Source organism: Lynx rufus, unplaced genomic scaffold (assembly GCF_022079265.1).
Source record: "Lynx rufus isolate CCGP_SWC_20201006 ecotype Redwood Valley unplaced genomic scaffold, mLynRuf1.p SCAF_8, whole genome shotgun sequence".
Classification (NCBI taxonomy): domain Eukaryota; kingdom Metazoa; phylum Chordata; class Mammalia; order Carnivora; family Felidae; genus Lynx; species Lynx rufus.
Genome location: NW_025814896.1, coordinates 66,881,160 through 66,903,171, shown reverse-complemented (window position 1 = coordinate 66,903,171; position 22,012 = coordinate 66,881,160). Strand labels below are relative to the sequence as shown.

The 22,012-nt window shown below is 42.6% G+C and overlaps 1 protein-coding gene across 1 annotated transcript in view; it reads left to right on the top strand.

Annotated features, from left to right (window-relative positions):
* STPG4 (sperm-tail PG-rich repeat containing 4) overlaps positions 1-20,019 on the top strand; it is a 46,130-nt gene extending 26,111 nt beyond the window's left edge. Inside the window, 3 exon segments of the mRNA XM_047069728.1 lie at positions 16,387-16,491; positions 19,898-19,997; positions 20,000-20,019. Of these exon segments, the coding sequence (XP_046925684.1) occupies positions 16,387-16,491; positions 19,898-19,997; positions 20,000-20,019 (225 nt within the window).
* Positions 20,020-22,012: the final 1,993 nt, after the last annotated feature.

Genomic DNA, 22,012 nt, shown 5'->3' with positions numbered 1-22,012 from the left:
ATATGCCACTGGTGATAAAATACAGAAAAAGAAGTGAATCCAGGAGGAGGGAGGTGTGGGATCTAGGACAAAGTGGGTCCAGCCTGGGAGAGCACTTAAAAGATGTCCCAGGTGGACCACTGTGCAGCAGGCTGAGAGGGAAACCAATCCACATTGAGAAAGAAACTAAAGAACCCCAGAAAGAATGTTTTTAAGGAGAAAAGGATTTAAGAACAGCCATATGATGAGAAATATTAAGAAAATATGTATAGCAAAATGCACAAGTGAAAAAAACAAGATACTAATTAACCTCAGGTAAAACAAAAGACAATCTAAGGAAAGGAATCATAATATGTAACTTGGCTCTGCAAGGAATAATATTTATTTAGTAAACATTGGTTAGTGATTTAAAATGCTACTTTGAAAACAAATAAAATGCTGCTTTGAGTGGATGAGGAGAGAGGAATAGTGGATGGGGCAAGTGCCATATCTTCATTCATTCCAGGAGGCCATCAGTAGATCATTTTTAAAGTACAAATTAAGAAATATCAGTATGAACACACTATTTAGTGATAAGGTCAATTCTGTAAGAACAGTTAAGAGCTAAAAATCGTTGTCTTAGGCTCTTTAGAACCTGCTCAGAGACACGTATGCCTAAGACATATGTGTAAAAGGTGTTTCTAAGAGTGCTAGTTGTGTGAAGTGAGGATAGTGTTATTTCAGTGAAATGCTATGTTCACATTCATATCCTGTGCTGTTACACACTCTTAAAAACAAAACACAAAACCGGTTGTCTTAGGAAATGAAATTGGGAGAGGAGTGAGACCAGACTGTTTTTCACTATAAGACTTTTGGTTCCAGTTGATTTTTAAAGCCACACTTCTCTATAAATTTAATAAAATGTCTTGAAATTTAAGTAAAAATGTATAAAAATTTAAAGTTAGAGTAAAAATAAATAAATTATAGATAATTTGGAAAATATAGAAAATTCTGTTTACAGTTTTTGTCATTGCTCATATGCAACCAATAATGTTAATTTTCTCCTTTTTCCTGTGCAGTTTTAAAAACATAGTTGTGAAAAAAATAAAAAAATAGAAACATAGGTGTGATCATGGTGCATGATAATTTTATATCCTTTTTTTACTTAGCATATGTTTCATTATTACAAATCCTTTTAAACTTTATTTTTACTAGGTAAATAATCAAATTATCACATCATAATTTACTCAACCATCCCCCTCTTGATGGTCAATCTTGTTTTCAATTATTCCATATACAGGAGCCTTCAGTATCCAAGTAGAACTTGACCCACCCAAAAGACCTATTAACGTGAACCCACTTTAAGTAGAATCAAAATCTCAAAGTAGTCAATAAAGTTTGATTTGGTCTTTCCTTTAAAAAAAAAATTGGACTAGGGGTGCCTGGGTGGCTCAGTTGGTTAAGTATCTGACTTCAGCTCAGGTCATGATCTCATAGTTTGTGAGTTCGAGCCCTGCATCTGGCTCTGTGTTGGCAGCTCAGAGTCTGTAGCCTGCTTGAGTTCTGTGTCTCCCTCTCTGCCCAACCCCCCCCCCCGCCCCACTCTCTCTCTCTCTCTCACACACACACACACACACACACACACACACACACACACTCTCTCTCTCTCTCTCTCAAAAACAAGTAGATAAATGTTAAAAAATTAAAAAATTGGACTAAAAATTAGGAGAATATCCTATAATTGCAACTAGATACTCATTCCTAAGTTAAAGAGGAGACTGTGTTGAGTTTTTATGACAATGTCTTATAATAGTATAGTGACATCCTTCACTTCATGTTTGACATTCTAATGAAATCACAGAGGATAAATTTTAGAAACAATATTGTTTGAAGTGTCATCAGTTTTCCCAGGGGCATCTCCTCTGACATTTGAAATCATTCTTTATTGAAGTGCCAGTACATCACAATCTTTGTCATCGTCTCTTTCTTCTTGTTAGCTAACTTAACTTTGCTGGGTCCTCATTGGTCCATCAAAGACTTTTCCTGTGATGTGGGTACTTTTCCATCACTTTCCTTGACTTCATGAAATCTTGCATTTTTTGGGTAAAATGTGCATTTTCACTTTGAATTGGATTTGTACTTTATTTGTGATGTATTGTTAAATATCATTTAAGAATAGTGCAGGTAAACTGACTCAAAAAGACACTGTCCTATCTGCAGTGGTGGATGCCAATGTTAAGTGGGGAGAGATATTTGAATAGGATATAATTTTTAATTTGTTTTAAATTTTTATTTTTTAATTTTTAATTTTTTTAACTTAAAAAATGTTTTTATTTATTTTTGAGAGAGGGAAAGACAGAGCATGAGCAGGGGAGGGGCAGAGAGAGAGGGAGACACAGAATCTGAAGGAGGCTCCAGGTTCTGAGCTGTCAGCATAGAGCTTGAAGCAGGGCTCTAATCCATGAGCCTTGAGATCATGACCTGAGCAGAGGTCAGACGCCTAACCAACTGAGCCACCCAGGAGCTCCTTGAATAGGATATAATTTTGTAAGAGGTCAGCTCATTGGAGAATTTTTCTGTGTTATGACAACTTTGTTTACATTCACAACTTTGTTATACAAAGACTCTGGTACTGAATACTCAGATCAAAAGACTAATGCTAACATAAGACTGAATACACAAAGTCTTTTCTAAATTTGAGCATCATTTTTTATGGATTATCACAAATGGTATTTACTAGGGTAGAGATTATATACAGCTTCTTGATCGAGATTGCCGAGCCTTTTTTAAAAGTATCACATTCGTTTATATCTTTACCAGCAATCAAGGGGATGCCCATTTCAAAAAATTGGTATAAATTTTGTTTATCATTATTTTAAAAAATATTTGTTAATTTGATAATAAAAGAATGGTGTCTCATTATTTTAATTTAATCTTAGGATCTGAGACTACACAATTTTTAAAATTTTTATTTATTTTTTAATTTACATCCAAATTAGTTAGCATATAGTGCAACAATGATTTCAGAGGTAGATTCCTTAATGGCCTTACCCATTTAGCCCATCCTCCCTCCCATAATCCCTCCAGCAACCCTCTGTTCTCCATATTTAAGAGTCTCTTATGTTTTCGTCCCCCTCCCTGTTTTTATATTATTTTTGCTTCCATTCCCTTATGTTCATCTGTTTTGTCTCTTAAAGTCCTCATATGAGTGAAGTCATATGATAGTTGTCTTTCTCTGACTAGTTTCGCTTAGCTTAATATCCTCTAGTTCCATCCACGTAGTTGCACACAGCAAGATTTCATTCTTTTTGATTGCCGAGTAATACTCCATTGTATATATATACCACATCTTCTTTACCCATTCATCCATCGTTGGACATTTGGGCTCTTTTCATACTTTGGCTATTGTTGATAGTGCTGCTATAAACATTAGGGTGCATGTGCCCCTTCAAAACAGCATACTCGTATCCCTTGGATAAATACCTAGTAGTGCGATTGTTGGGTCATACGGTAGTTCTATTTTTAATTTTTTGAGGAACTTCCATAGTGTTTTCCAGAGTGGCTGCACCAGTTTGCATTCCCACCAGCAGTGCAAAAGAGATCCTCTTTCTCCACATCTTTGCCAACATCTGTTGTTGCCTGAGTTGTTAATGTTAGCCATTCTGACAGATGTGAGGTGGTATCTCATTGTGGTTTTGATTTGTATTTCCCGGATGATGAGTGATGTTGAGCATTTTTTCACGTGTCGGTTGGCCATCTGGATGTCTTCTTTGGAAAAGTGTCTATTCATGTGAGACTACACATTCTAATTATTAATCAGTTACTTGTGGTCCTTCCTACATACTTTTCTGGTCATAGTCTTTACCCAGTTATCTAGTGGGTAGCGTTTTAACATTCTTTTTTTGTTGATTTGTATAAACTCCATAGTGAAAAAATATTAGCACTTGTATTTGCTGAAGGTTTTCAGGGATTTTGCCTTTTACTTTTGTGTTTTTATATAGAGAGTTTATTTATTTAATTATTTTAAATGTTTATGTATTTTTGAGGGAGAGAGAGAGAGCATGAGCGAGTGAGCAGGGGAGGTGTAGAGAGAGAAGGGATAGAGGATTTGAAGCAGGCTCCACACTGACAGCAGAGAGCCCAATGCTCTGCTCATACTCACAAACCATGAGATCACAGCCTGAGATGAAGACGGAGGTTCAACCGACTGAACCACGAGGTGCCCCTAGAGAGAAGTTCAAAATGTAAAATGTTAGTATCGTCAAATTAGAGTTTGTCATCACCTTTTGGTATGTAGATTCCATGGAAGGGGGACTGTCTTCTTCTTCAATACCCAGAGCCTAGTACATTGCTCAGAAAATGTATTGAATGAATGAATGAATGAATGAATGAATGAAATCTATGCATCTTTTCTTATTTTTTCCACCATTTAAAAAATTTCCTCCAGAGGAACTCCTGGATGGCTCAGTCAGTTAAGCGTCCGACTTCGGCTCAGGTCATGATCTCACGGCTTGCGAGTTTGAGCCCCGTGTCAGGCTCTGTGCTGACAGCTCAGAGCCTGGTGCCTGCTTCAGATTCTGTGTCTCCCTCTCTCTCTGCCCTCCCCCAATCACACTCTGTGTCTCTCTCTCTCCCTCAAGAATAAATAAACATTAAAAAAAATTTTTTTAATTCCCCCCAGGGACATGATGTTTACTTTAGTTTTCTTTCATGTATTTGTCATTTTGACTTGAAAAAAAAAAAAAAAAGCTTACAACTCTTCAGGGCACCTGGTTGGCTCAGGCGGTTAAGAGTCCAATTCTTGATTTTGGTTCAGGTCATGATCTCACGGTTAGTGAGATCAAGCACTGGGTCAGGCTCTGCTTGGGCAGTTCGGAGCCTGCCTGGGATTCTCTCTCTCCCTCTCTCTCTGCCCCTTCCCTTCTCACACTATCTCTGTCTCTCTCTAAATAAATAAATAAACTTAAAAAAATTTTTAAAGACCTTACAACTCTAATTTTTTTGAAATGTGTTTTGTGTATGGTTGCACAGTAAGGTTGTGGTGTCATTTGAGCCCTGTTGACTTAGGACAGGTTGCCTCATTGTTGGTGTATCTGAAACCTACTATCACCAGAAATCTGACCTGTAGACCTGGTGCAATATAGTATGACCCACAGACATTCACTGAGTTCACTCTAAACCCTTTTGAGAATGAGGCAGGTTATAAAAGATGGATACATACAGGTGTGCATCTCCTCCTCTTTCTTCCTATCATCTGTGAAAAGTAGCCCACTGAAATTTGTTCATCATTCATGCCTAAAATCTCCAGGAGCAGCCAATTAAAAGACAAGTAGATGACCATGCGAATGTCTAGCCAATACTACATGATTTTTTAGTTGTAGAAAGTACATTGACCTTGGATTTGAAAATCCTCTAGGATCATTTGCCCCTGAAGGCCTCTCAGTGTGGAGGAGCTGTTCTGACTTGTTAAAAAACACAGCCTTCTTGTTTGTGTCAGTGATTCGGTTGGTGACTTACATTTTGTGCCCAAAGTGTAGGTAGCTCTCAGGGGAAGCAGTTGGTAAGGGATTTGTCGGGTTGGAAAACGGTTTTTAATCTTTAGATCAAACACCAATGTAACGTTGTATACTTATTGGCTATTTCTGTTATTGTTGAAATAATAATTGCTTATGGATCAGCACAATTGTTTTGTCTATAGTAAAGACTATGAGAAGAAGATTTATGTGAGCATTTTGGGATCAATGCCAGGAGACATGGTCTGTCATAGGAAAAAGGGCCTTTTTGCACCATAAAAAGAATTGTACTGGCAACTTCTGCTGCCTTTGAGCACCTTGATAATAATGACCAAGCCTCACAAATTCCAAGACCTAAAGATACAGTCACCTCATAGTGGTTTTTTTTAAGAAGAGGAGAAAACTACAAGAAATCTTTGTCATTCTTATCCAAGCGAATTGGATAAAGTAAAACTTGTCATTTGTGGTTTCTCCTCCCCTCACCCTACCCTTTAATTGATTTAATTGCTTTCATAAATGACCCAAATAAAACTCTTGGTTCACCAAAAAATTTCATGAGTTTTGTTCCCTCTTGAATGTGTTTCCAAATGTGGGCTGTCTTCCCACATTTGGATTTCAGAGATTCTGCACAACTTCTTAGAACATATAGGGGCCACTGATGACTTTATTTAATATGCCCATTGGGGTAAAGAAGACTAAGGAAGATATTATTTTTCTAAGTCTTTTTTCCCTAGTATCTACTTGGCATGTGGATCATACAGACCCAGTGCTTCTCTTGTTTATTGCTGGTGGTAGCATCGACTAATACAACCCCTTGAAAGGCAGGTTGGCAGTATGTATCTTGTAGGCTGTTGATTCCATCTTGAGTAAGTTCTCTTAAAGTAATAGTCTTATATACAGAAATATCATCTGTATAAAGATACCATGAAGGGATTACTTATAATAGCAAGATAACAGTAGCAACTTAACATCCAGCAGGAGGGAAATAATTTTTTTAATGTTTATTTATTTTTGAGAGAGCGAGAGAGAGAGAGAGAGTGTAAGCAGGGGAGGAGCAGAGAGAGGGAGACACAGAACTGGAAGCAGGCTCCAGGCTCTAAGCTGTCAGCACGGAGTCTGACACGGAGTTCCAACTCATGGATCATGACCTGAGGTGAAGTCAGACGCCTAACCAACTGAGCCACCCAGGTGCCCCAGAAGGGAAATAATTTTAAAAGAATATTATATACCTACTCAAAGGAATATTTTATAGCCATTAAAACAATTATTGTTAAAATCATAAAATAGCATCAAAAGTGTTTATGATCTAATGTGTAGGGGGAAAATACAATATATAAATCGGTATGTATACTATGATTAAAATAATGGAAGAAAAATTATGTGTATAAAAAAAAAAAAAAGGAAATGCACCAAAATGCTTTTTGGCTATGCTGAGGTGCCATGATTTAGGGTGGTTGTTTACTTCCTTTCTTTTGCATTGTTTTTATAATTTTTCAAAATGTAATTTTTTAGAAGTCAGAAAAGAAGTAGTGTTTGAGGAAAAGAACCATCAAATTGGTCAATATAAAAATAATTTTGCTACTTAAAATTTTTTTTAATGTTTCTTTTTGAGAAAGAGGGAGAGAGAGGGAGAGGCAGAGAGAGATGGAACACAGAATCCGAAGTAGGCTTCAGGCTCTGAGCTGTCAGCACAGAACCTGATGTGGGGCTTGAACTCACGAACTGCGAGATCACGATCTGAGCTCAAGTCGGACGCTCAATTGACTGAGCCACCCAGGTGCCCCAAAAATATTTTGTTGCTTAAATAAAAATAGTGCCACTTAACGACTACTTAATTAGGACTCAGTCATTCATACGATTTGGAGCTTCCAGTAATTTGCTGAGCAGATTCTTTAAAGTTACTAATTCTCACGGCTGTATATAAAGTGAAAAATGAGATATGCACACCTTTCCTGACAGTAGGAAATAAAATCTTACAATGTCAACGAAAATGGGTTACTTTTATTTGATGTCACAAATATTTCAAGATGTTTCTGTATTTCTTAAAACCTGACAAGCCTATAAAGAATAAGGAAAGGATTAGGTAAACAGGAAAGAGTGTGTGCACATATGAATGAGTGTTATATGATTTGTCTGCTGTAGTCACATTTCAGAGCAGTTTGAAAGGGGGATAGTGGGTCTGTGGCATACTCTGTGCATTGAAACTAGGGCTATAACAGAATGCTGAATCATTCCAGCTGTTTCTGATTTACGAAATTAGTTCAATTAAAAACTAAGCTGATACTTTAAAACTCCACAAGGAACAGAAAAATAATTAGTAAACATAGTCAGATTGAATCAAGCCAAACACAAATTGATTTCTGCTTGAATGGAATCTGAAAGATGATTAAAGGCTCAATCTCCTCAAAGATGAGTTCACTTCTAGGTAACATTTTTGGAGAAATACAACCTTTGAAATATAGCTATAGATGTACAAGGATTTTTTTTTTATTATTAAACAATAGCCTGGCAGTTTTTCTTTTTAAAAAAATTATGCAACTTTTCCAGCAGTCATAAATCCCTGTTTGGGATATGTCCTGCTCTTCTTTCTTATAACAATATCTTGACTGGGAACAGGAAAAAGTATATAATCAGTAGGATTTTTTTTCACTTGCAAGTAACAGAAACCCATTCTGAAAGAGCGTAAGCAGAAATTAAAACATAAAAAGAGAGATGGAATTCATTGGCGCACACAGCCTCTGGGACGTTTGCCACCGATTTACCTTTCGCTGGCTTGTGGGAATGCTGTTTACGGGCTGGGCAGGAGGGGCCAGGGGCACTTTCAGGTGCACACCTGCCTGCCTGACCACCTGAGTGTGAAAATGCAGGCTTTTTGGATTAGCTGGGTGATAGTCACATGTCTGCCCCGGACCAATCGCTGTGACCAGGAGTTGCCAGCTAGACCCGAAGTTCCTGTGCGTAAGTATGCCTTGATTTTTTCTCTTAAATTAAAAAAAAAATTTTTAATGTTTATTTTTGAGAGAGAGAGAGCAAGAGAGAGAGAGCAAGCATGAGTGGAGGAGCAGCAGAGAGAGAGAGAGAGGGAGACACAGAATCCGAAGCAGGCTCCAGGCTTGGATCTGTCAGCACAGAGCCCGATGCAGGGCTCGAGCTGGTGAACTGGGGGATCATGACCTGAGCCGAATTAGGGGATGCTTAACTGACTGAGCTACCCAGGCACCCCCTCCCCTCCGCCTTAGATTTCTAATGTTGGTGGGGCCCCCTCCGGGTCATCTAGAAAAGGGAGGATGGGCCAGTGAACACCTGCAGCAATGCTGAGTTGCCTGGTGGTCCCTGGAACGTGCCTTCCTGTAAAAGTTGCACTTTTGTGGTGGGCAGGTTTGTGATCACTCTGCGTTGCCTGCCCACATGGCCCCCATCAGGAAACCTAGACTGTCACGGTTCCTCTCTTTCTGCAGAAATAAACAGTACCAAGCTACACTTCAGAGGTGCGGTCAGTTCTGAATTTCGCAAATGTGAATAACTTTTGGCCCTGATAGTTTGGCTTCTGCTGTACTCAACAGCAAACATGTCTCCCTTCTTTTCCTGTGAACTTGTAGACCAACACAGAATTCTAGGATTTCCTGAGTTGAATACACTCAGCCACATGCCTCCTCCTGAGTTCCCAGAGGGGCAAATCCAGCTTCTCTCTGTGCCTGTCTCCACACAGGATTCTACTCTCCTTGCGGGGCCACCTGTTCTTTCGTTTTCTTTCTTTCTTTCTTTCTTTCTTTCTTTCTTTCTTTCTTTCTTTCTTTCTTTCTTTCTTTTTCTTTCTTCCTTTCCTTTCCTTTCCTTTCCTTTCCTTTCCTCCCTTTCCTTTTCTTCCTTTCTTCTTGAGCAGGGGTGGGGCAGAGAGAGAAGGAGAGGGAGGATCCCAAGCAGGCTCCATGTTGTCAACACAGAGCTCTGAGCTCATGACCTGAGCAGAAATCAAGAGTCAGATGCTTCACCAGCTGAGGCACCTAGGCACTCCTGTTTTCTTTTTTGAGCAATGTATTCCAGCTATTATACCCATGTCACCAAATTTTACTACCCCATCAAATAATTTCAGTTTATGTTGCTTATTACTTGTGTTTCACATGTGTATAGATAGACATTTAGGGCCATAAATTTGATTTCTGACCTTTTCTCTCTTCAAGTATGATTCATTGAAAGTTGTGCCTAGGATCAGTGGGAATAGACTGTGTGCTCTTTCTAGGTCCCCTTTAGCTTTGTGATTTTATTTTTATTTTTTATCTTAGAATGAGCAGGGGAGAGGGACAGAGGGGGAGAGAGAGAGAGAGAGAGAGAGAGAGAGAGAGAGAATCTCAAGCAGGCTCCATGCTCAGCACAGAGCCTGACCTGGGGCTCAATCCCATGACCCTGGGATCATGACCTGAGCAGAAATCACAAGTCAGATGCTCAACTGACTGAGCCACCCAGGTGCCCCCTAGCTTTGTGATTTTAAAGACAAATAGTTTAGAACTAAACACCGATACCTCCCAGCAGTGAAAACGGGCTCTGGCTCCCACAACTAAGCTGCTGAAGCATTAGTTTCTAGGCCTACCCAGCCTCACGTTCTCATCTGTTACACGGAGGGGAAGGCATTTCCCCTGCGAGGCTGTTGTGAGCATTGGATGAGAGTGGGTACATGAGCTATAGATGGTGCAGGGATGAGCAGTGGTGAGGGTCTGGGGGAGCTCGCGGTGGGCAGCAGTGGAGCCTGCTGCACAGCCACCTGGAGAGGTGCCCTGGAACGTGGAAACCAGCTGCAGACGACTTGCAGAGATTGGAAATACAAGGGTGACATTTAACATCTAACATCTGCAGTTAAATTGTAAAACCATTCTTAGCGTTTGTACACGTGTGAAAAACACCAAAGTGGTAACTGTCTTGAGAAAGTTGGATTTCAGGTCCCTAACTTTGTGTGTGTGTGTGTGTGTGTGTGTGTGTATGATACATTATACATGATATGTATTATATTATATTATATTATATTATATTATATTATATTATATATATTTTTCTTCCACAGGAGCGTATGCACATTTTATTTTATTTCTGTGATGCAGTGAATTAGAATGAATGGCATCTTCCTCACTGGATGGCTTTCCCTAACCTTTCCTATTATTGCTTCTGTGTAGATCCTTCTTCCAGCCTCTTTGCCTGCAGACTTCACCCCCTCCTTGTTCTTTAGGTCCTAGCTCCTTTGTGCTTCCTTAAGGGTTTTTCAGGCCCCTCAGGCCAGGTCAGTTTACCTTCTTACATGCTCTCCCATAGCATCCTGTATGCCCCTTTGTGTCATATGCCACACACTTGTCATATTTTTTTGTACAGCATATATTCCCTGCTAGAATGTAAGCCCCATGAGAGTAGGGCACATGTCCATCTTCTTTTATTTTTAATATAATTGATTATCAAATTGGTTTCCATACAACACACAGCGCTCATCCCTACAAGTGCCGTCCTCCGTGCCCATCACCCACTTTCCCCTCTCCCCCTGTCTCACATTCAGGTCTTTCATCCATTTTGAGTTTATTTTTGTATATGGTGTAAGAAAGTGGTCCAGTTTCATCCTTCTGCATGAAAGAATGCTGTCCAGTTCTCCCAGCACCATTTGTTAAAGAGACTGTCTTTTTTCCACTGGATACTCTTTCCTACTTTGTCAAAGATTAGTTGGCCACACATTTGTGGGTCCAATTCTGGGGTCTCTATTCTATTCCATTGGTCTATGTGTTTGTTTTTGAGGGCACATGTCCATTTTGTCAATTAAGACTGAGTTCTGCTGCCAACAGAAATATTGAGACCCCCAACAGCAATATTATAAATGAGAGAAGCACCTACTTCTGACTTGTGTAAATTTCCTGCAGTGGACAGCTTAAGGCTGGGGTAGGGCAGTTCTGCAGTATCACATTTCTGCATGCTTCTTGGCTAAGCATGGCTTTCATTTCCATGGTTCCAGAGAGCCAAGAACTCTCAGTGGGACCTGTTAGCAGGCAGGAAGGCAGGGAAGCTGGACAAGCTTCCCTCTCCATAAGGATGCTCTGGAATTTGTACATATCTCCTTACCTCTGTCCTGTTAACTAGAAATTAATGGTCACATGTAGCTTCAGGGGAAGCTGGGAAATTTAGTCTTTATTCTGGGTAGAAATGTGACCAGTTAAAAATTGTTCTAATACTAAGGGTTAGAATGGATATTGGGAGATAGTCATATACCACTGTATTCCCAACTCCCAGCACACTGTGTGGTGCACTGTGAAAGAAGAAATGAGCTGAACACTTACATATTCATTTGCTAGGGTTGCCATAACAAAGTACTACAAGCTGAGTGACTTAAACAACAGAAATGTATTGTCTCCCAGTCCTAGAGGAAGTCCAAGATCAAGGTGGTGGCAGTGTTGGCTCCTTCTGAGTGCTGTGAGGGAAAATCTAGCCTCTCTCCTAGCTTCTGGTGGTGTTCCAGCAATCTTTGGCTTTCCTTGGTTTGTAGGTCTCTACCTTCATTGTTGTATGTTTTACCTGTGTCCATGTCTCTGTGCCCAAAATTCCCCTTTTAATAAAGGATAGCATTCATATAGGTTTAGGGCCCATTCTGATGACCTCATTATTACATCTGCAAGGACCCTATTTCCATAGAGGGTCACATTCTGAGGTACTAGTGGTTCATAGTTCTATGAATTTTGAGGGGGGGATACCGTTCAACCCAGTTCAACATGGTACAAATTTATAGGGTTTGTGAATTTTGAGAGGATCACAATTCAACACATATTAATTTGGGATAATTTCATTTACCTTCACACAGTCTTTCAGAGATACCTGGAATTTTGCTGCTCTGGCATGTCCCAGAGTGATAATACCTTTTAATTCCAGAGCAGTGTGGCATAGATTAGCCAGTCTCACTCTCCCAGCCCCAGAAAAATATGTTCAGAGGAGGCATGGCAGGGCCTACCAAAAGCCTATAGTGGTACTGAGAGTTACTGCCCATTAGGAAGCTCTTCATGGTGTGACAGTCCGAGGAGCACTCCAGAAAAGTCAGTAGGGCCCATCCATTCTGAGCCCTTTACAGTAAATGGAAAGCAGCCGCCCTTGGTACCATCCCTTGGCCCACTGAGATCACACTTAGCTAACACAGGCTGGATACAACATGGCCTGTTGTAGAGTCTTGAAGCCAGGCAGTTAGCTCAGTCCTCACTCAGCACCATTTGAGCTCCTCACTACCTTTTGGGATAAAAGGAATCCCTCCCTGGATAAACTCCTTTAAGGTTGAAGATAGTATCCCTATAGCTCCCATTGGTTAAAGTTGCCCTTGAGTAGAAACTCAATTACTTTTTCAAAGGGAAGAGAAAGATATCATCTTGTCAGGAGGGTTGAAATGTAATCATGCCTCAAAGCAGGAGAATGGGTAACTATGAAAGGTTTCCTATAGTTTATTTTGGCAGCAGGTACTGGGGTTCTAGGAAGGTGACAGTTCTGTTCTCCTTTGACACCAAATGTCAGTGGTCTTTGAAAGGTGTAGCTTCAGGAAACCCAAAATTGTCAAACCATGGACCTGGCAAAAACAAAGTTGAAGAGGTAGTTCATCTGATCTGTGTGAGAGTTGCTTAGTGCTGCTTCATGAACCTGGGTGCTGCCCTTCACCCATGCATCCCACATAATGTGAATTAAAGCTCTGGGTCATGCTCATCGATCTGCAGTAAATGAGGGAGCAGCATCTCTAACCTCAAGGAAGAGTAGGGCGCCATTCAAGTGTTCTTGTTTTAAATACCATCCTGTTGAAGTGGATCCGTTTTCTCAACCCACATTCTGAGCCATCCTGGACCATGTCCCCTTCCCTCCATTCCTGCTCTGCTGACTCACATTGTCCTCAGAAGTGGGGACTGTGCTGGAACTGCTCCCCACCCATTGCAGGGTCTTGGCCCAACCATTACTTTTCACTTAGAACACCATTCCTGTGGCTTCTGGAATATGAACTTGGGCCTGTATCCACTTCTCTAATGTTCCCTCTTAAAAGATTCCATTTGACACGTGGGGCAAATAGCATGCAGTCATTTCTTTCTCCCCAACTTTTAGGCCCTTTGGCTTAGATGACCATGCCCATATAGGAGGCTGCTGGATGGCACAGGCACACATCAGTGCTTTGTCAATCCTGGCACTTGGATTCCCAAAGAGCACATGATTTGGAGCTTAGAAATGGAAGCCTCATCAGGCTGGGGGGAAAGAGGGCATGTGCAGCATTTCTTAGCCATCCTGCAGATGGCTGCTGTAGGCATGGAGTCAATGGTAGCACACTTAGCATCTTTTGCCCCAGCTACCACTCTGGCTTCAAAGTACTGTATTTATTAGGGCCAAAGCAAGCGGAGGTGGCACAGACTGTTCCTGTTGGAGTCCCTGGCTTTCTATGCTCTGGTTTTTATGGCAGCTCAGATTTCTCCAGTGGCAGTGTGGAGGTCACTACACACTGAGAGCCTCACCCTGGTAGTGATCTCTGTCCCATGTAGGCACCAGTTTCAAAACATTGCTGTTCTCATGTCTCTGCCATGAGTTGTAAAATTTTAGAGGCACATCCGTCCCTTGGTTATCAGACTTGTGCTTGACTGTTAATAACAGACTCCATTCATGGATAAAAAGAAGCGAATGGCAGCTGCCACCCGTGGGAGTGAACAAGGGAAAGCCTTGCTCCTAAATCTTTGAGGGTCTGCACTTGGGCACTTGTTCTGCTGAATAGGATGGGCTAATTGGTGGCCCAGCCTTACCTACAACAAAGATCTTACAGGACACATTTCTCGGTTCTTTTTTTTTTTTTTTTTTTTAAGTTCACTTATTCATTTTGAGAGTGAGAGGGAGCACTTGCTGAAGGGGCAGAGAAAGAGGGAGAGAGAGAGAATCCCAAGCAGGCTCTGTACCATCAGTGCAGAGCCTGATGTGGGGCTCAGACTCAAAAACCATGAGATCATGACCTGAGCCAAAACCAAGAGTTGGACACCTAACCAACTGAGCCACCCAGGCACCCTACATTTCTCTGTTCTACTCTAAGACATGAGTTATTGTTAATCTTATCTTTGTTTCCTTTGCCCATTTTTCATGTTCATTTATCTATACATTAGATATAATTTTTTTTTCATACCTCAAGAGCACTCAAGTCTATTGTGGGAAAATTAGAAAATGCAGATGAGAAAAATAACATTCTTTTTACGTAACATGCTGCCACCTGGAGAAAAGCAGGAAGTCCTTATTACCAGTCAGGACATTCCATTCCCTGTGTTTTTATGTACATTTTTTTTTTTAAGCTTGCATTTGCACTTAGCAATATTTGAGAGAAGCTTTTGTGTCCTTGACATTCATCACTAGACAGCTGGATGGAAGAATCACAACGTATTTAGCCAGGCACACATCGCTGGTCATTTAGTTTTATTTCCAACTTTCTATTTTTAGAAACAACATTATAGTGAATGTCTTTGTAGCCAAATACTTGCATACGTTCTCAATTGTTTTCTTAGGGTGAATCCCTAAAAGTGGAATTGCTGGGTCTGAATTATAAATATACATTGTCTGTAACTTCATATTGTAAAAACTTTAGAAGTATATACTACATAGACACAATACTTCATCGAACCCCCAGGCACCCATATGACAATTAAGAGCTCCTGGCCAATGTATACTCACACCCACTTCTAGTCCCTGCATTATTTAGGAACAGATCCAAGACTTCATGCCAGAAAGACTCATTTCTGTAAGATAGTACAGGTATTTGAAAATGGGAGAGAAAAAAGAAAAAGTGAATTGCCAGAAAAAAAAAAAAAAAGAGGTTAACATCTTGTCCACCTTATCCACTGCGATGTGTGGGCTCTTTCCATTTTCCCTGCCATATCTGGGCTAAGGACTCTTCGTTTGTCTTTGGATTCCTGCAACAATATGGTAACCAGTCTCCTTTCTCTCCCTCTGGATAGGTATAAATGTTTTCAAGTCATTTTGTGTCTTGCCAAATTGCACTCCAGAAAGGCTAATCAGAAAGGCTTACACTTGCACCAGAAGCATATAGGAGTGTCCGTGCAAGTTTTGGGTCTTTCTTCTTTCTTTTCTTCTTCCCTCTTTCCTATCCCCCTCTGCCTTTCTTCTTTCTTGGTGAATTTTTTAGACCCCCAAGCAGGAATCACATCATTGTTTAGTTAGTAATGAGATTAAAGCTCTCCCCACCCCCTGCCATTTCCTCACTTGAACAATTGTATTTCCTCTTTGTGAATTGCCTTTTCCTAATTTTTCTATTAGGATGATTGTCTTTCACAAATTGTGTTCATCTTATGTTAATGTCTATGGCATTGTACTTCTGTCAGTGAACTGCTGTGAATACTTGTTTGGATTGAGATAATACATATTATATTGGTATGAAAGAATAAGTGTTTTATAAACCTAGCAGCTGAAAGCAGGAAGTCCTTATGTTAATGTCTATGGCATTGTACTTCTGTCAGTGAACTACTGTGAATACTTGTTTGGACTGAGATAATACATATTATATTGGTATGAAAGAATAAGTGTTTTATAAACCTAGCAGCTGAAAGCAGGAAGTCTTTATTACCAGTCAGGACAGGTATGGAGGGAGGTGTGCCAGTGTGGGGAGGGGGGGCCCAGGCAGGACACATGGACACTTGAACAGGTCACTTAATCGTTAGTCTCCACAGTCATCCACAAGGCAGGTAAAGCAGGTGAAGCCAGTATCACCCACTTTTCACAATGACTTGTGCCAGGACACACCTTAATGAGATCCTCCAAGCCCCAATCTAGGGATTTTTCTACCATATCGCAATGATTCATATGTTTATTTGTGGAAGGCAAGTAAAGCGATAAAATATAACATATTAGTAATTCTAAAACATTCTTTCTTTTTTTTCTTCTATAGCACGAAGGCCCAGGACCAGGTCATTATGACTTGAAAATACCTCAAGCAAATTCTGTGACTTCTTGTTTTCAGTCTAGAGTACCTCGATTCCTGTCCACCCGTTCTGTAAGTACTCTAAAAGATTATGGTTGTAGGTTTTGTGGCTGGGGTGGGGGGTCATTGGGGCCAGGTTATAGTTATGTACAATTCTAGTGTACATATATGTATCTAATTTCTTGATAAGGCAGAGCTCAAAAATCTGGCAAGCCCTCAGCCTGTTTCAGGCTCAGAGCGCGTCCAGATCCAAAGACTGTGGCAGAATTATGGGTCCAGTCGACAGCATCCAGCATAGTAATTAGCCATCAATGATCTGACCTGGATGCTCTGTGGGAAAACATGTTTAATGAACTGAGGCAAGCAGTAGGCAGTGTCTGGTCCCAGCCATCCAGAACTGCTGTTCTTTGTGTGTGTGGCTTCTGGGACTGTGTGTGTGGCTTCAGAGCAGAAACATTATTATTACTATTATTATATTATTATTATTATTTTAATGTTTATTTATTTTTGAGAGAGAGTGAGCAGGGGAGGGGCAGAGAAAGTGGGAGACACAGAATCCCAAGCAGGCCCCAGGCTCCGAGCTGTCAGCGCAGAGCCTGACGCAGGGCTCGAACCCACGAACTGCGAGATCATGACCTGGGCCGAAGTCGGACGCCCAACCGACTGAGCCACCCAGGCGGCCCCCAGAAATGTTATTATTGAACCAAAGGGGGCCATTAAGGCATGAGCAATCATTCTGCCCCCAAGAACTCAGGAGAGACAGGGAAGAGGCTCAAGTCCACTGACACAAAGAAAGTACATTTGGGGAGTATCCAAGCCTCAGAGGCCTAGAGAAGACCAAGAAAATTGCAAAAGCATAACATGCACTTATGAACGATAGCTATTTTTTTTTAAAGTACTGATAATTTTAATTCCCATGGTCTTATTCCCAATCTGCATCCCAGTTTGAAAGTTCAAGAACTTCCTTGTATGTAGCCTTATTTGAGATGGTTGTGGAGACAGAAATTCAAATTCTGCTTGGGGAATCAAGGAAGGGTTGGTGTCCCAGGCCAGTGTCTTCAGGATCTTGCTCCAGAGCTACCAGTCTGGTGGGGGGTAGTGTGGTCTTTATCTGGAGGAATACTGGGGAGTCCCTGCTGGTGATATTAAAAACAGGCTAACAGCAGGAGGTGGTGGATACCTTCTGTAGATCCTCACACTCTAGTGGCATCACCGTGATCCAGACCCAGATTTTTGTCTGAGCTCGTAGGGCTGAGCATCATCAGGAAATTGGAGTTATGCTAACCATATCAGTTATCAGTTAAGCTGATAGAGAAGCCAGAAAAGGTAGTATTTTTTTAATGTTTATTTTTACTTTTGAGAGAGAGGGGAGAGGAGGGGGGGAGAGAAAGGGAGACTCAGAATCTGTAGCAGGCTCCAGGCTCTGAGCTGTCAGCACAGAGCCCAATGTGGGACTTGAACTCAAGAACTGTGAGATCATGACCTGAGGGGAAGTCAGACACTTAATCAACTGAGCCACCCAGGCATCCCTTTTTTAAATATTTATTATTGAAAGAAAGAGAGCGCTCCCGAGAGCTGGGGAGGGGCAGAGAGGGAGGGAGACAGAGGGTCCAAAGCAGGCTCTGCACTGTCAGCACAGAGCCTGATGTGGAGCTCGATCGAATTCACGAACCATGAGATCGTGACCTGAGCCCAAGTTGGACGCTTAACCGAATGAGCCACCCAGGTGCCCCCGGAAGATGTAGTATTAATTTACAAGTGTCCAGCAAGGGGGCTGATGTCTGGGGCCACTTGTCTATGGGGTTTCTCCCTACATAGGAAACTCTTCATAGAAGCCAAGGATAATCAGAAGTTTGCTTGGTGACAGTGAAATCAGGACTGGGGGATGGAGCCGGATGTTCTCAAGGTCTGAGAACCACAACCAGTAGCCTCCTGAGGGATGGCCTTGTGAGACCGAGGCCCACAAGCCTCCTGTTCTGTGGGCTGGCTCTCCAGGACTCCACATGCATGTTACTTCCTCATTAATAGCACTAATAAAGGCTTCAGCTTCCTTTGACGTCTGGCCAGGACTTGATTAGATTTTCAGGCTGTTCCTCCGCTTTTGGCGGGGGAAACATCCTGTCATTACAGTGGCTTCTGCATGCAGCTGACTTCATCCACTCTGGGCTGACCACTCTGTCCCACTTTCAGAGTAATCCTATTTCCACCCTCCCTGTCTCCTAAAGAGATAACATACTGCAAAGAAGGATGGAAATGACAAGAACATGGTAAGAGAGAATAATAATAGTGGTGGCAGCTAATGTGTAGAGCTCTTGCTGCCTGCCTAGTGTGGTGCTGTCTTGTCCTGGGGGGCCTCCAGCAAGCCTCATTACCTCATCTGATGGGCGAGGCTCTGGAAGCACCTGGTCCAGGGTCACACCGAACCATTGGTGGTGGGACTAGGACTCGAATTCCAGCCTTTAAATCCTTCCCTTAGTCACACACAGAGACACTGGTGCTTCTCCAACAGACCCAAGATAAAATTCCTTTGGGCTCCAAGAATAGGTACATGCACCGCATGGGAAATGCTGACCTAAGAAATCGAAGTCTTTATTTTAGTCTATGAACATGACATTCGTTTGCATTTGATCACCATGGAGGAGAAGCTTCATTTAAATAATTGGCAAAACAGGGGCGCCTGGGTGGCGCAGTCGGTTAAGCGTCCGACTTCAGCCAGGTCACGATCTCGCGGTCCGTGGGTTCGAGCCCCGCGTCAGGCTCTGGGCTGATGGCTCGGAGCCTGGAGCCTGTTTCCAATTCTGTGTCTCCCTCTCTCTCTGCCCCTCCCCCGTTCATGCTCTGTCTCTCTCTGTCCCAAAAATAAATAAACGTTGAAAAAAAATTTTAAAAAAAATAAATAATTGGCAAAACAATCTTTTCAAGAATTTTATCCAAATGAAAATATGATTTTAAAAATTAGAACTCACAGATCCCTTGACAAAACTGTGGACACTCGGGTCCACCGACCCTGGTGTCCATAGACCTTTGTACAGAAACATGAGTTTGGGCTTTTGAGGTCAATCACCCAGGTTCAGAATCCATTTTCTCCAGCCCCTTACCACTAGACTGAGGTCACTAGAGGGGAAGACAGTGGCTTTCCCAGGGACAGGAGCAGTCTGGGTGGAGTGCCCTCTGATACAAAATGTGCCTTGAGGTGCAGGTGGGATGTGAGCCCGCCGGCCCTGCAGGTCTAGGCCAGTGCTTGCTTGTCCACCCTTCTCTCTGCACCTCTGCAGCCCTAGGGGCGGCCGCTGATAGGAGCAGATGCCAAGGAGACGCTCCACTTCAAGGGTGCCCCAGGCCTGCATGCAGTCCCGTGTGGCCCTTGTTTTCCCCAGTGGGGATTTGCCAGCCACATCTGAGCTCACAGCCAGGCTCTGGTGGCTCCAGAGTTTTGGGGTCACTCTCTCATCAGCCTTGTCTTTTGTTCTGTTTCCAGAAAACCCCAGGCCCGGGAGCGTACACATCTTCAGCACAATCCCCCAAGCAGGCACCGACCATAGCCAAAATGGGTCGAGAACATAGCCTTTTCTTCAACAACACAATTGGCTTTTAAAATAAAGCCTCTGTGACCCTCAGCTACTTTGAGTTTAGCAAATTCTTATGTTCAGAAAACTCTGTTTTGTCTGTTCTTTAGGAGGGTTTGACTACAGAACATAATCGATTGCCCCGGTGACCATCCTGCCCACTTATCTGGAATAGTTCCAGCGCAGTTTCCAGTTCACTCTCGAAAGTGTCCTGGTTTGAATAACAAACTGTGTGCTCACTCTGCTTATTGTCACAGGGTATATTCCTAGAGACTGCCCCTGGGCTGCTCCTGCGGCAGCTCGGACAGGTCCTGATATGCCCAGGCTGTGCTCTGCATGGCTGTGGGCTCTCCAGCTGTGTCTGAGCTGGATTAGAGCTGTAATACTTCACAGGCTCATGGAGGCTTCCTCGAGTGTTGGCATTCAACCAAGAGCAAGCTGAGCGTGACAGGATCCCAGCAGGTGGTTCTTTCTCTCAACTCCCTGAAAAGAGCAATATTGATTCAGCCCAATGAGTATTTGTGATTTCAATCAACGAAAACATTTGAGTATCTGCTCTGGACCAGGTGTGTGCTGGGGTTGAGGAGTGGGGGCCTAGTGGAAAGACAAACAAGGCATGTATGTGACTGAGTTTGGGGAAGGTTATAGAGGAGACAAGGCCAGAAAGGGAGTTTGGGGTAGCCCCTGGCTCGAGGAAGGCTTTGCAAACTGTGCCAAGTGGCTCTTTCTGGTCGCCTTGTGTGTGAAGCTCAGGGACTGCCCTCGCACGATGGCAGTTCCTTGGGGAAGACAGGCCCTGGTCTCAGGAAGCTGTGAAGTCACTGCACCTGGTGTACAGTGAAGGCCACAAGCAGGCAGAGCAGGGATAAGGCAGCATGGCCCCAAGCGGCGAAGGGTGGCCACATGCAGTAGGACAGCTTGGCTGCCACGCAGGGGACCTGGAGGCTGAGATAGACAGAAAGGAGAGGGAAGAAGGTTGGGGGCAAAGACCTTGTTTGGATGAAAGGCAGGAATATATATTTGCTGGAGGGGAACAGCAGGAGCCTGGTCCAACTAGAGTGGAGGGTGCTGTGAGGGTGGGAGGGGGTTGGGGGAGGCTCAGTCAGAAGGCGAGGGCCACATGCAGTCACGCATGCCCAGAAGACCCGCTCAGGGAGCCCCAGCTAGACACACCCCATGCATGACAGCATGTTATCTCTCAAAGGTGGGAGAGATTCCAGAATCATTAACAAATGGAAGGGATCTCTTTTTTAATTAAAAACATGAACTTATAAAAACGAATATCAATGCTTATATTTTGTTGTATTTTAAAAGGTGAAACCTGCCCTCCCCCACCTCTCTTCTTTAGTCTTAGAAGCCCTTATAAAAGGGGTGTTGGAGGCAAGAAAGGGAAGGTCATCATCTCACTGAATTTATTCAAGTTTCTCATTTGTATAAGAAACTCCCTGTGATGCGTTCTTTTAGAACAGAAAACGGCCACTTGGAAAATCAGACATGTCTCAGGGGCAGTGGCTCCTGTCCCACTTTGATCAGAAGACAGCCTCAGGGCAGGTAGTTCCAAATTTTATTCTCCAAGTGGGTCAAAGTCCCCTGTGGGGTCAGAAAGTAACGGCTGGCAGTTATGACAGAGGGGGTTTTCTCAAGGAAGCAGTGACTCAGGTTGCCATTGGTGCTCGGGAAAGCTGTTGGTTCTAGAAAGCAAGAGAGGCAAGAGGTGGTCATATCTGTCTTAGGACTCACAGGTGGAAAGTGAAAGGAACCTCTCCTACCAGCAAGAGGAAAGGGAGATTGTAAGTACGTAGGAGTATCTCTCTGACAAGAGCATGAACCAGGGGCTGGCAGGAACTGCTTCCCTGTGTCTCCCCAGTGCTTCTCTCTCAGGCCTGCTTCTTCTCCCTCGAGAGGCCAACCTTCACTGCCTCTTCACGTGTATAGGGTCTAATGTGGCTACCTCAGGCTCTCCTCACATCATTTCCTAAGCCAACACCCTAAAAGAATGTAAGCAGCCCCTCTTGGTTCCAGCATCA